The sequence below is a fragment of the Apteryx rowi genome, unplaced genomic scaffold (genome assembly GCF_003343035.1).
Source record: "Apteryx rowi isolate R43461 unplaced genomic scaffold, aptRow1 scaffold_194, whole genome shotgun sequence".
Classification (NCBI taxonomy): domain Eukaryota; kingdom Metazoa; phylum Chordata; class Aves; order Apterygiformes; family Apterygidae; genus Apteryx; species Apteryx rowi.
In genome coordinates, this window is record NW_020448241.1 from 598,285 (window position 1) to 613,040 (window position 14,756).

A 14,756-nucleotide genomic window follows, 5' to 3' on the forward strand; every position below is an offset into this window, starting at 1 on the left:
CAATTACAGCCTCACATTTTCAGGACTCCTCCCTATGAGCATGGCTGTCCTGCACAAAGGACACTATGCCAAGACCCCGGGGCTGCCACTGAGCGTGTTCGCTCCCAACCCAGCAACGAGGCAGTCACATCGGTGTGGCATTCGCCTTGCTGGTTAGTCCCACCGAGGTGAATTCTTCATAATTATGTCTTCATAATTATTTCCTTTCCCAGCGTGGCAGTAGGGAGGTACGCTCTGCCCCAAAGAGTGCAGGAAAAGTTTCAGGTTACGCATTACCTTCTACCGTCATATGCCTTGCTCTTGTGAAAATCCCCAGAACTGCAGGGAGAGGGAGGGCAATAAATGGACCCAAAGGTGTATTTCTTCAACACCTACTGCTTGACACTTGAGTCCTGGTTTTACGATGGTCAAGTGTCACAGGGGACCAAGTTACAGGGCGAATCAAAGGCTATATTTAGGAAGAACAAGTGGAAGCTATGACAGGAATTCTCTTTTACACTTTGCTTCTAAACTGAGTTCCCCTCCAGCCTGGAGCAGCTCTCAGTGCCATCCAGGCTGAAAGCATCGGAGCTATTTCAGACCCATTAAAAGGATCACAGTCAATATCTGAGCTGATAGAAGAAGGTACCTCTTTCAGCATCAAAAGGAGGTGTATATACTCACTTGACGGTTTGGAACTTTTCTTATATAAGTAAATAAGTAAGCTAATCTTGAAGGGGTTGATTACAAACTTGAAAGACTTATGAAAGCTCTTTAATAACTGGCTGCGAGGTGACTGCGATGGTTATTGGTTTCTGCTTATTTTAATGTCTTGTGCAGCATATCAGCATGTTCAGAGCAGATTGTTACAGTTATTGCTTTATATTCTATGGGGATCTTAAAAGATTTAAAGCAGAAAGAGACTTAAATACCTAGTAACTCATAAGAAGCATAACTGTGTATTAGCCTGAATACTGTAGTACATACATACATGCTTAATGTTTTCTGTATGTTTGTTATAGCTAGTGAAATATTATGTTGGGGTTTTGGTGGTGAGAGAGGTGTTCTTTCACTGTAAGCTTGACATGTAACAGTAAGGGAGACAATTGCAATTTAGAAAATAGCATTGCACTTGCCTAGAGCATGTAGTAAGTTTTTGTATGACAGTCTGGAAGCTGCAAAGTGGGGGCTTCTCTTCCTTCTTCGTAATAGCTGGGTTTCACAGTAGTGCAGTTCCTGTCAAAGCCTTTTTATAAGATAATACACTGCAGTTCTCTGTCCAACATACCCATTGTGCTTGATGCCGTAAGTACAGCAGTGGGGGAAAGGACAGCTTTCAGCTGGAGGGAGGGCTTTTTCTGTTGCCTATATACTAGTGTACATCTTTTGTACAGATTACAAAAGATAGTATTGTGATATCACATTCAATTTAAAGCAAATTGAATAAGCTTATTATCTTTCTGCACCCCTTTCAGAAATTATTTTTAGCAGAGGGAGAGAAGATAGGTTCTTTGTTTTTTAAGGGTTCTTCTCAAAACACTGATTTCTTTCAGTGTGTCAAGTAGTCCTGTTCATGAGTATTTCCACTATGAAGTAAGGAAAGCAAATGCATTTTCATTGGAAGTCTAGCATTAAATAGYTCCAAACTGAAATAACATTGCCATTGCTTTCTAAGTTTGGCTCTGCTTGCAGACTATAAAAGGTAAGAGGTAAGGTGTGGGGAGGCCAAAAAGACACTGGGGAATCAGGCTCTGTGTGTGTGCATTTCTGTGAGTGTATACATGTGAAATTCTGAGGTGGAAGTTACTGTGAGGAGTAATTTCTTCAAGTCTGCAGACCTGATTGGGATGCCAGAAATAATATAGGCAGCATAGTGCTCTTGACTCTCTCTGAGACACGGAGAAAGAAAAAAGGTATTTATAAAAATGAAGTAATAGGTGCATCTGTAATCTAAGGTTTATTTTCCTGTGATTGATGGTCAGTGCTGTTCTAGAGGGAACCTCAGGAAATGGAGAGAAGGGAACAGAGCCAGAGAAGATTGTCTATTTTTACACAGTAGCATGCTGTTGTCCTGATTTCTGTGGCAGTAATGAGGACAGCATGAACTGGTAGGAAAATCACCTCCTCCAAAAGCAGTCCTACACAATTGTATCATACATCTGTCTTTAGGAACTAGTGTCTGATTGCGATCATTTCGACCACAGCCTTCATGTGAACTCTGAGCAGCTCACTGAGGAACGCTATCACTGTGCTTGTTTTAAAGCAGAGATTCAATGTAAATCCTTGCCCATCTAGCTTTAGGTGGCCAAAGAAGCATGTATCAGTTTTCTGAAATGCATAAACACAGAAGATGGAGGAGTACATTAAGCACATAGTAGAAATCTTAGCTTGAATTTCTTTGTGACAGTGTTTATAAAGCAGATCCACTGTGTTTTAAAATGTTTTATGTTAATTTCCTGTGCTTTTGTTTCCATCCTTCATTCTGATTAGAAAGAGGAAAAGATGATAAGAAAAATTAATTAAACTTTTCTCTATTATGAGTTCTATCTTTCCAATAAACTGGGGGATTGTTTTGTATTTAACCTTGGAATACAACCACTGATTAAGAGCACAGTGCATGAGTATAAGCAGTGTAGCGATAATGAGAAAATGCTTATTTCTATGCTACTAGAATTTTAAAAAGGAAAGAAAGAGAGTGCAGTAAATACTTTGGCTGAAGTTTTGGCTTATTGAAATCCACGTGAGTTTTGTCATGAACTTCAGTGCCCAGGATTTCAGCCCCAGAACTGAATTCTGAAGTTGTTTAAACTGCCTCTGGTTTTACATTATTACTACAATGTAAAACTCAGTGGAACCATGCTGTTTTTATTTTGTATGGTGGGATTTTGTGCCAATTTACTGATTTAGCTGAACCAATTTAAACCTGAAGGCACCTGTGAAGACCATGTCCTCTGCCTTACGCTGTTGTGGTTTGGACAGCACTCTTTACAGCTGAGAGTGCGATCAGAGAGAGACCTCTAATGGCAGGCCATTTTTACTTTAAATTCTCCCGTTCAGAATCATACACAGCTTTAAAGCTCTTGTATAAAGCTGAGAATAGGCAAGGACACATCTTCCATGCAGCTGGAGTGATACCATTTCAGACTGTTATTCCAGGCTGAAGCCATCCTACAACAAACAGATCTATACTCTTCTTTGACACTGCTTCAGTGTACTTTGCTGTATCAAAGTCTTTGACCCAAATTTGATTTCTCAGTATATTTCTGCTATTCTCTCCTACATCATTTTTTGCTTTTCTCAGACATCTTTCTCATCTCAGGTAAAATATTGTAGTCAAAATATGCTATATTGTCGTCAATGAATTCTCTGGTGAACATATACTTATTTCTCACCTTTTAATATTACTATCTTGTTTTTCATTATAGTGAGATAGGTTAGATACCCAGACTTTGATGAAAGGCAAGTCCAGTTAAAGTCTTAAATCTCAGTGGAAGACAGTAAAAGGCCAAGGGGATATTTCAATTAAGCTGCTAGTAAAATTTCATGCTTGCTTTTTATTTGACCTTTATGGAATCCTTTGACTTTGGTGTGTTTGCCTTTGTTATTGTATATTAATTCTGTATCAGTCTATATTTTTACCTGCATAAAGTGTTATGAAAAACTTTGTTCTTTTTTATCTTATTGCTAAAGAAAATTAATGAATCTATATGATATAAAACTTTGAAGAGAGACTACTTTGTACGCTAGCAACTGTCAAGGAGAACTTTACAGTTTAACCATCTTAATCATTTTCAGTCTATATAGATTAGAGATTTTCAAGGATTTGTGAGTCAGAAGATGGCTATGTCTGTATTTATGAATGTATTTGTAGTGAGTTGCATTTCATTTGAAAGAAGGTTTAGAGTTCCAATAATTCCCAAATGCATAGTGGGACAGAGAGAGTTATACATTGTTTATCCTCAAATATTTCCTTTAATTCTTGCTCATTTTACAATGCTATTAATATTTGAAAGATTTCTTATCTCTACTCATTATTGTTTTTAATGTGAAAGGTATAGCTCCATTTGTGGCTATGAAAGATTAATTGGGGAAGCTCAGGTGTTCTGTCCCCTTCAGGTATTCAGGAGCAATAACTAAGCAACTCTGAAACTGAGACTGAAACAGGAGATGGGCAGATGAAATGGAAGCCTGTCAAGAAGCTGCATGGGTTAAGTTCTAGCTTATCTCCTTTAGCTATCACAATGTCATAGCCTGTAACACTTTCCCATTTTGCTTGCAGGAATACAACTCTCTCTTAAAAATGTCAAAACAGCCAGCATCACATGTCAAAGCCATTCAGGTAAGAGACAGTGTTTATGTTTCTAATATAAGAAAATAATAAACCTCAGCCTCTGTTGCTTGACCAGCTGCATTCTGTTTGTATAAAACAGCACAAAAATGCTAACTGGGCATTATTTTTTTTAAGTGAAAAGCTTGGTAGATGTGAAAGCACTCAAAAATGTTTACCTGAAAGTGGTCCTRTAATCTGAGCTGAGAAAAGAATGGATCAGTTAGGTTGTTTGCTTTCTTGTTTGCTCATATGGTCTCTCCCATGTTAAGTTATGTTTGTTCATGGATCAACTAAGTAAAACATACATCTGCATAGCCAGACAGCATTATGAGTAAAACTTATTCTTGCAACTATTGGATTTTCTATAGAATTAATATAATTTTACTGAAACTATAGGCTAAAAAGATGGCATGTCTATTAGTATTTTTCATGTCTACATCTCTTTGGGAATAAATATATATCTCCAGTATTTGCTTAATAAAGCATTTTATGTAAAAGCCAAAATAAAATGTTGATATTTTGATAAAAAAAAAAATTTATGTCTCATATCCCCTCAAATGTTGTATGCTCGTATGGATGAAGTTGGTTGTTATACACCTGTAAAAGGAACAGTTGGAGAATTTTCCCAGCATCATTTTGAAATAGCTAAACAATGGATTAAACTCATCCTATCACTGATTCTTGTCAAAAGGACAAAATAACTCCTGAATTTTACAGTGTTTTTATGTATTTTGCTAAATGCATTTGTGATCCAATTTTCCCATGAGTTCAAGTTCCCTTGAAATTACATAAGAACCACAAAACAGAATTTCTGAAGTCTGATCTGCCCTTTGTTACCCCAAGATAATATCAGTTTAATGGATTGGGGTATCAAGAAGATTAATTACCTAGTATGCTAGACAGCATACTGAAGTTGCAAAGCACTGTATAAATGCTAATTATGATTGTAACCATTAAGTGTACTGGAACAGGCATGCCAAGCTACTGCACTCCAATTCTATTGAAATTAGTGAAAGTTTGCCACTGATTTCATTCAGTTCAAAATTTTGAACTTACGTACTGACTTTGGAAACATTTGTTTGACTAGTGAAAAACTGTAGATAATCTGTAACTCACAAGTATTTACATTTTACATCTAAGGTTCATGGACACATACAACTATTTTTAAGGAATGAATTTGGTTTACTTTTTTCCATAGAGAACAGAAGTAGATATTGACTCCTTTCTCAGATTTATGATGACTTTCCAACTTCTAAACGTAAAAAATGCTTCTAGTTTGTCCATAAAAAGGTGCTTTTAAAGCATTAAGTTTAAGCACTAGGTTTACTATTTTAAGAAACTTAAAATTTTTCAATGAAAACTTTTTCATTGGAAAATAAATTACTTCACAGACTTTAAAATAAATCTATTAAACTCTGTGTCAGAGGTTGCTCCAGCAGGGAAGTTTGCACTTGAATAGATGCCTATTACACTTTAAGTATTCTCAGAACCATGACTCAAAATGTCAGGTTACTTTTGTACATTGTGATTCATATATTATGATCCATTGCTGTTATGTGCTGTTACAGTAGGACCTACATCCCCTGGAGAGTATACGTCGTGCTACAACAATGGACATATAATGAATCCCTGTTGACTGCCGTATCTCTGGGCACTCTGTGTCAGAAGTGGCTCCTTTCTGACCCTATGAGATATACACTAGATCCAAACATGGGAGAGTTAAGGGGAGCGACTGGTTCCCAGGAGCTATGAAGAATTTATCTGTAACAGTCCTAAACGCATGCATGGCTGCCGATAATACAGGACACAACAGTTCCTAATATTGGTGCCTCGTCGCTATTAAACAGAAGGAAGAACTTGCACAAATCTCTAAATACCCCTTTAATGGAGTCAAGCCAGCAATAAGTATTGTATTTCACACTGACAAATATTTTTCTTTCAGTCCATCCAGGAAGATCTTAGTACAATATATCATTTCCACTCATGAAAAACTGCAGTGACATCCAAAATACGGTAGGCACTATCCAAAACCAAAGGAAGATGCAAACCCAATAATTTTAATAATTAAAAATAATTAATAATAATTAATAATTAAAAACAATAATCACACCTACAAAATCTGTCTAAAGCAATAATAATTTACAGCTTCAGAAATCTGGAACAAAAAATTTCCTAATTAGCRTTTCAATGGGTAGGGGAGGGATGGAAAGGTCACTGAGACTTGTATCTCCATCCCAGCAGACAAGTGATGAGAACGCCAAAGAGGATTTTTAAAATAGAAATGTAAGCTTGTGCTGGTCTCAGCACAACACAGTCCTTACAAAGCTACGTTTGCCTGCAGGATTTGGTGCAGTATTCACCCATTACATGGCTGCTTATCCACAGGAAAGGAAGAGCACTGGATTAAGAGGAAGAGTCATAGGCCAGGACTTGAGTATCTCTTTTCAGGAACTGTTAGGAAATTAGTCATACTTTTATGTTGCGTGAGAAATACTTTATCATATAGTATGTGTTATCAGATCCAGACAGTGTTAAACTATGTTTTAAAGGCTGCTCGTTTTACCAAGTTAATATTTAGCATCTGCATACATCTTGTCCAAACTTGGAAGTGAATGCACTTATAGCAGACAAAATACTTCAGACTGCTTTAGTGTGACACAGATTGCTGTGAAAATGCTGAAGCAGACCAAAGAATGGCTTATTTAATTTAATTAGCAGTCTGGCACTTAGTGGTTCATTTTTGTTTGCTGGACCCTTTTTAGGCACAGTTGGTCTGTCAATCACAGTAGGAAATGCAAGAAACAGGTATCAGAATTACAGTTTTGTGTTATGTCTTGGGTGGCTGTGGGAGGCTGACTTCTGCTACTGACTCCAAGGGGATGGGAAGCCTGAGTTCAAAAAGAGCACCAAGAAGAGAGAGACCTCTCTCAGGAATAACTTTAATGTCTCAAGTCTGCAAACTTGTACAACCACACTAGCTGTAAGGTGCATAAAAGTTTCTTRTTCCAGAAAAAGTAGCTGAGTCAATGTACAGAGCCTGGCTGGGGAGAGGCGTAAATTAGGAATAGTAAAGCTGTTTTTTTCCACTGGAAAATAAACTGATGGGTTTWCTGTGTAGTACTGTGATGCTGAAAATGCCCCATCTCCTAGGAATTTAATAACTGCAGATGAAAGGTTTCACAGTACCTAAACTAATGCTCAGTGAAAAAGCATATGAAATGAATACCTAGGTTGTCTATAAAATACTTGGTCTTACAGATAATAGCCAGGCCCACTGAAACAGCAACATTACCTTGCATTAATAATAGTGAAAAAAAAGGATAAAAGGAAAGGTGCATATTTCTCAGCAAATAGTTTATTTTGTTAGTGTTTGATTACAGCTTTCAGAACATTTGTTGTTACTAAAAACAGGAGCTGCTTTTATTGTGGTTACCCAACATGGGGCACGATCTGCAGGATCATGATTTAAACAGAAGGATGGGATTATTCATCTTCATTTTATGCAAATCAGTCAGATGGCAAACTACAATAAAACAGCTCACTGTTTGAAGTTTCTCTGTTTCCGCTCAATAACATTACCAATTCACCCGCTGTTTTTACAAGTGGGAGTCATGATATTTTGATGACATTTCCTAGGAGCAGCTTCTCTTCTGAGATCACGAGATAAGAATAGGTATAAATTGTGCATTTAGTTGATCGTGCCATTTGATTTTTAAAATAATCCAGGCTAGGTCACGCCAGGAAATAGATACATTTTAACTGCTCTTTTATAGGTAATGTTTTCTGTCATTCTTTTTTCAAAAATRTTTACTTTGAAGATATCTATTCTAAAACCCATTCTTGTTATGGCTATGTTATCTGACCTCCCACAAAGACAACAAATAAAACCCATTTGGTCATACTGGTACCATTCTGGAGAAAGTTTGTTAATACCTGGGGGGCTAACGATATGGCAGGTTTTTGTCCAGGATCAGCCTGCTTTGACAAGTGACCCCTGTGGGTCTCCTGCTGCAGCTGGGGCTGAGGTGGCGGGGCAAAACCCAGCCGGACCCGGAGCTTTGGAGAGCCGCCCTGCCTTTTCCCACTGAGCGATCCTCTCTGCAATGGAGAGACGCATTGCTAGGACAAAGCGATTTGTACTTTGTAGCCCCTGTGGGTGGATTTTGCCCATAAAATCACATTTTAAACACTGCTAGCTTAAGTTGGCTCAATACAGCTCTCCTTCCTAACTACTTATGATTAAATGAAGTCTGAACTGGTGTCACTGCTGAGGAAGAGTGTTCCAGTGGTTTGGGTGTTACTGTGGGATTTGGGTGATTTATACTTAAATCCTCATTCTGCTACTCGCTTTCTTTTTGACCTTGACCAGATCAAGTAGGCTCAGACCCCTAAAGACACTTTGCTGTCTAGTACAGGCATACCTCATTTTATTGCGYTTTGCTTTATTGTGCTTTGCAGATATTGCTTTTTTTACAAATTGAAGGTTTGTGGCAACCCTGCGTCGAGCAAGTCTATCGGTGCCATTTTTCCAACAGCATGTGTTCACTTTGTGTCTCTGTGTCACATTTTGTACGTTGTTTTTTTAGACATAATGCTATTGCACACTTAATAGACTACAGTATAGTGTAAACATAACTTTTATATGCGCTGGGAAACCAAAAGATTTGTGTGACTCGCTTTATTGCAATATTCGCTTTATTGCAGTGGTCTGGAACCGAACCCACAATATCTCCGAGGTATGCCTGTACTCACTTATTTAAATTCCAGTGAAGTCAGGGAGCGTTAGACTAAAATGCAGAACTTAAAAGCTTTCTAGGTAGCTTTGTTTTTTCACTTTGCATCTTTAAAGTGGAGATGAAAGCATTTCCCTTTCCCATGGGAGTGTTGTGATGATGCATACACTGAAGGCAAGGCGTAAGTTCTCAGAAACTATGATAATGTCTATACTCATGGTGCATCCCTTAAAAGTTTTGTCAATTACCAACTATACATTTATTTATCAGTCACTATTATATGTATCATAATTTCCTTCTCACAGGCTAATATTAACATCCCAATGGGAGCATTTCGACCTGGTGCAGGTCACCCTCATAAAAGAAAAGAATTTACACCTGAAGTGGAGGAGGTAAGAAAAGACTTTTTTTTTTTAATTTTTTCAGGAGAATCCCTGAAGTTGATGTATGAAAACCTTTTAAATCAATCTTATAGCATAATACACCAGTCTTAAGTACTACAGCTATTCATACACTGATGACTCATGGAAATAACTGGCCACCTACAAAACACTTTGTATATACATATACATAGTTGTGTTTCTGAAGCCAGGGCATCTATAGCAATTTAAACTGTTTCAAGGATGCGTAGCTCTGCTTACTAACAGGGTGGTAACTACTGTCAGGAAGGAGAGCCAGGGTTTTACCAACAGTATTTATCTAGACTGGATTTGATGAAATACAGAAGGAAAACATATAGCAAGGTGTTGGAAGAATCTTTACTGCCTGCTGTCCTGTGGTGTAGTGTATTGTTACAGGTTAACAATATTGCAACAGGTTTTCAAAACCTGACATTTGGAGAGCTTTTTGGAATATATATCAGCAAGTAGAAATAGAGTGCGCAGGCTGTAAATTTGCAAATTAAAAATGGAAATTGCAAACCCATTTACCTGCATAGGTGTGAAAATACTAATTTTGTAGATTGAATTCTGTGTTTTCATGACTGCATGTTATAGGGAGTACTGAATACGAAGCCAAATTTATACCGAGCACTTACTCCCATTGATCACAAAGGCTATTATTAAACACAAATATCATATTTCTGGATGACTTAAAGCATCTTATTCCCCATGAACTTTTATTATTCCCCATGAATAATAAATAAGAACAAAAACCAACTGTGGAGAAACAAGGTAGAGGGATACTCCAACTAAAGAACACCCCCAGGTTAGCACGGGTGCTCACGGCTCCTTGCTCAGTTAGCTTAGTTCGGGCAGCCCTTGTAATCCCCAGCTCAGAACAGGTCCTGCTGGGCCAGAGCTGCCGCGCTCGTCTCCTCATGGTGCTCCTCGGAGCCAAGAGCAAGGGGCATTCAAACCGCCCCCGTACAGCCAGGCTGGCTCTGGCAAGACTCAAGTTGTGTGGACTCACGGCCATGTGAATGAAGCTAAACAGTCTTGGCTGGAAGGAAGCCAGCCCCGGCGCAGAGCAGAGCCACAAAGACCAAGGAGGAGGTTGTAATTAGCCTCTTTACTCCAGGCATGCAACAGCAATGCTGGTGATTCAGCCCCAAATAAGGACCAGCCAGATTAATTTTGGACAAATTATCAGCTCCTTCCCACCTGTTACAACACTTAGCATGTGCAGTCTTAATTACACAATATCTAATTCTTCCTTTGCTGTCTAAATAAGACAGAATTTTTCTGAAATTGAATATATTTCTTATAAATAGTACTCTGTTTACAGAGACATTTTCTGGAGAAATCAAAACCAGATGGATTTAACTATTTTCTTAAGAAGATATTTTTTGAAGAAAGAGCATACAAAGTGACCTTGAACACATATTGTGGCTTTTTCCCCTGGAAAAAAATCAAAGCATGTTCTCTCTGCAATAATTAAACTGGTGAAGGAATGCATGTTATTAAGCAGAAACTAATATAGTATGTGTGAAGTCTGGTAGTATTTGAGAAATAAAATAAATGACTAGTGCTGATAATTAGATTTGGTTGGGTAATTGAATATTGCCTTGCTTTTCAGTTATGTGAATATTATATATGAGACAGACATGGAATGAAAGTTCCTGGATTTTATAGCCAATATTCAACCAAACTAATGGGAGTAAAGACTACAGAATAACATCTTTTAACAGAAATAGAATAAAAATGCTACCAGCAGACTTGTCTTTTCAGCTTCTTCATCTTGTTAAATGTTTGCCATATAGCCCATGATTCTTTAGATTAGCTTTTGACAAACATACCCTGCTAACAATCCTTAGCATTTTTCACTACATTTTAAAACCTTGTCAAAGGAAATGAGGGAAATGCAGGTCTTTTATTCAAAGGTCTGGTGTAATCAGAGGGAATGCATATATCTGAAGGTCAAGGGAGAGGACATGTTAACATGTAAAAGAAATGGGAGGTGGGAATCTCAAAAAAATAACACTCCTTGTTCCAACAAAGCATTTCCTTGCATGTATTTGCTTTTCTTGACACGTATCGAAGTCACTCTTCAGACTTCCTTCAGTACAACTGAAGGCCAAGTTCTAGCCTCAGCTGCACATTGCACACGTAGTGGGGGACATATGCAGGGGCGCAGTTGTAAGTCCACACATCCAAGATTAGAGCAGAAAGCTAACATGAATTTATGGAGTGTAARGTCTCCAAAACATGGCCAAAGTTCACACCATTTGTACTACAAGAAGGAATGGTATAGTAGATGACTTGAAGCAGTATTTTTAATCAGGAATCTGCTATGTGTTAATGAGAAGAATGGGGTTTTCAGGTTGGTTGGTTTTCCTGGTTATTCAGATTACCAAGCTGTGCAAGAAAACTGTGGAAGAAAACAATACAAGCTTATGGCATCTTTGACTACTGATACCATTTTGTGCATTCCTGCAAACACATTCTGTATCAATTTGCATACTTTCCTGCTAGACTTTGCTACCATTCCAGCTTGTTAGCTCATTAAGCCAGATATTAGACTATATATAGTATATATGATACACACACACACACACACACACAATATATATATATACACACACACACACACTATATATATACACATATAGTATATATATACTGTGTGTGTGTGTGTGTGTATACACACACGCACATAGTATTTGGGGCTGGATTACAGGGATCTTAAATTATCAAAATAGAAAAACTAGCATAATGTTATCCATGAATATCAGCTTGTATTAACTAAAATAACACATTAGCTAAAAAAATGTGAAAAAGTTAATATGAATTTACTAAGCCAAGCAATATAATTGTTGACTCAGTTTTCTCCCAAATGGTGATTTAGAGAAAGTTCTTAAAGATCAAATAAGAAGAACCTGACAGTTTTCTAAAATTCCTTGTTTACTTGCTACTTGACATTGCAAAAATTCTGCTTCCTGGTTAACATGGAGTCCATCAGTGAACAGAAAAAAAAAAAATCTTGCTGGCCAATAATAACTGACAAATAACTTTGACATTTTACAAATGAATTTTCAAATATTAGGAATTGACTATTTACAGTCAATACACAGGAAAAACCTCTCCAAATATGGTGGCTATTAAATCTAAGTACTGAATTAACTCAAACCCCCACCCCAAATGGACATTCGCAGAGTAATTAAAAAAGAAAACAGAATTTAATTGTGAAAATTATTTGCAGAGAAATATTCATTCTCCTCTAACCTTACATGATTTCCCCTGTATGTTACCTTTTAAAAATACAGAATAGTCTGAATAAACCTTAAACTCCCTACCGGAAGACTACACCTTCAAAACATTGCTCAGTCTAGAATAGAAATTGTCTAAAACACGTGCCCTACCTCACCCTGGAGCAACAGTACAATTCAGCAAGTACCAAGAAGTGAAGTACTGTGGTCCATCAGAAGGTTAGCTGAGATGCTCCCTATTGTGTAACAACTGTTATTTAGCCTGCATTTTTTCAGTGTCAGCAGAACAGCTTTTAGGCACTACCCTAATTCAAATATTAAATGAAAAAAATCCTTCTGGTCTTATGACTGAGGTTAAGAAAAATTAAACATCATTTCAAGCTGAACTTGGATGGGGATTTTGGGGTCCATAACCTACAACAGTAACTGCTCTCCAAAGTTGCAGAGGTGCATGATATTTTTCCTCCACAATTGGCCAACAACTATGAGACTCTGTAAGAGATGAGATTATAAAGATGTTTCTTCTGCTTTTTTCCATAAAAAATGAGAGACCTGAGAGTTTCCTTTAATACTCCACTCAATTAATTTCCTGCTAATGGTTTGACACTGTAAATTCTTACCCATTTACAAAAAGATCCAGACTCCTCTGCACCAAGCACCTTCTAATTTTCTTTTCAGAATGTGTTTAGACGCTTTAAGGCAACAACCAACAAGATAATCCACCCATTCTGCCCCCTCCCCTCCCCCRCACCCTTGTGGTTGTGACTGCGTTTAGTATGAAAAAATCCTTTTGTGTTTCCCAAATAAGCAACCTGTGTTCACACTCAAGGGATTCCTATAGCACCAGCGAGGTGACTGGTTTCATTTTGTGCAGAGTGTTCCTGCTTCTACAGAGGAGGAGAAAGRCAAGAAACATCTCCCAGGAGCTAAGAAACTTCCAGGCCCTGCTGTCAACTTATCAGAGATTCAGAACATAAAGAGTGAGCTGAAGTTTGTCCCCAAAGCTGAACAGTAGTTGAAACAAGCAGGTGAGTAAAAGAGATGTTTTTTGCATGGCTCTAGGAAAAGCAGGCTGATCCAGAAAATTCCTACGTCAAAGGATGGCTTTCCAATGACTCCAAAGGACCTGGAATTGCACCCCATATTTCAAAGACAAAATATAATTTCTAGAAGAAAAGCTCATAATCCTTGGAATTCTGCATTCTTTCAAACCCAGAGCATGAAGGAAACTATATCTGATGATATATGGCACCCACCTGCCCTCCTAACAAAAAATGTATTCAGCTACTATGACTATTGAAGCCAGTTTAAGCTTTTTGCTTCATGAACACAAGCTGCAGTTTTACTGAATATAGGAATTTTTTTTGTACACACAAACTACAAAGAAATTTATTACAATGATGGACAAGTAGGTCAGTATTTTTAAAAAGCTCCTTTAGAATGTTAAACTTCAAAGATTTAATCATATTTTTACTTCTGCAGTTCAGAACTGACATGCTAATGGCTCCATGCACTTGACCACACAAATGTGCCTAATGCCGCTCACAATGACCAAGGACACACTGTACATCTGTGTGTGGGGGGGGGGAGATCTGTGCTCCTTTGGAGTGACAGCTGGAGACCAGACAGGGATCCTTGGGCATTGCAGACAACACCAGACACCTATGGATTGAGCCACTGGTCTATGACAAGTACCACATATTTCATCCTATTTTTTTAAAAGGAAATATTCATCGCTTCATCACAGATTGCAGAATTATTTTCATCTGGTTTCAAACAAGGCCTATAAAACTCTGTTGTCCTACATTCTGAGCCTCAAAGCAATTAATGGTCATCTCCAACAATGAAGTTATCATCTAATTCTCTTTGAAAAGCCTGAGTCAGTGAAGATGCATTAGTCAGTAACAATGAAAGTTCAGCTGTACAGATAAGTGGCAATACAAAAACCTGGCTACAGTAAGAAAAATATATTTGTGTCACATAGTAGTCATCTGAACTGCCAGTTGTGTCTATTGACACAAGTCCTTTTTATCATGAAGGGAGGCAGAGGAGTTAAGCTGAGTAAAAG

The 14,756-nt window shown here is 37.7% G+C and overlaps 1 protein-coding gene across 1 annotated transcript; it reads left to right on the plus strand.

The window, feature by feature from the left end:
• The first annotated feature begins 4,279 nt into the window (after positions 1–4,279).
• SMPX (small muscle protein X-linked) lies at positions 4,280–13,703 on the plus strand. Its single transcript, XM_026062862.1, has 3 exons — positions 4,280–4,318; positions 9,348–9,434; positions 13,563–13,703. The coding sequence occupies exons 1-3, from the start codon at positions 4,280–4,282 to the stop codon at positions 13,701–13,703; spliced, it is 267 nt and encodes an 88-aa protein (XP_025918647.1).
• Positions 13,704–14,756: the final 1,053 nt, after the last annotated feature.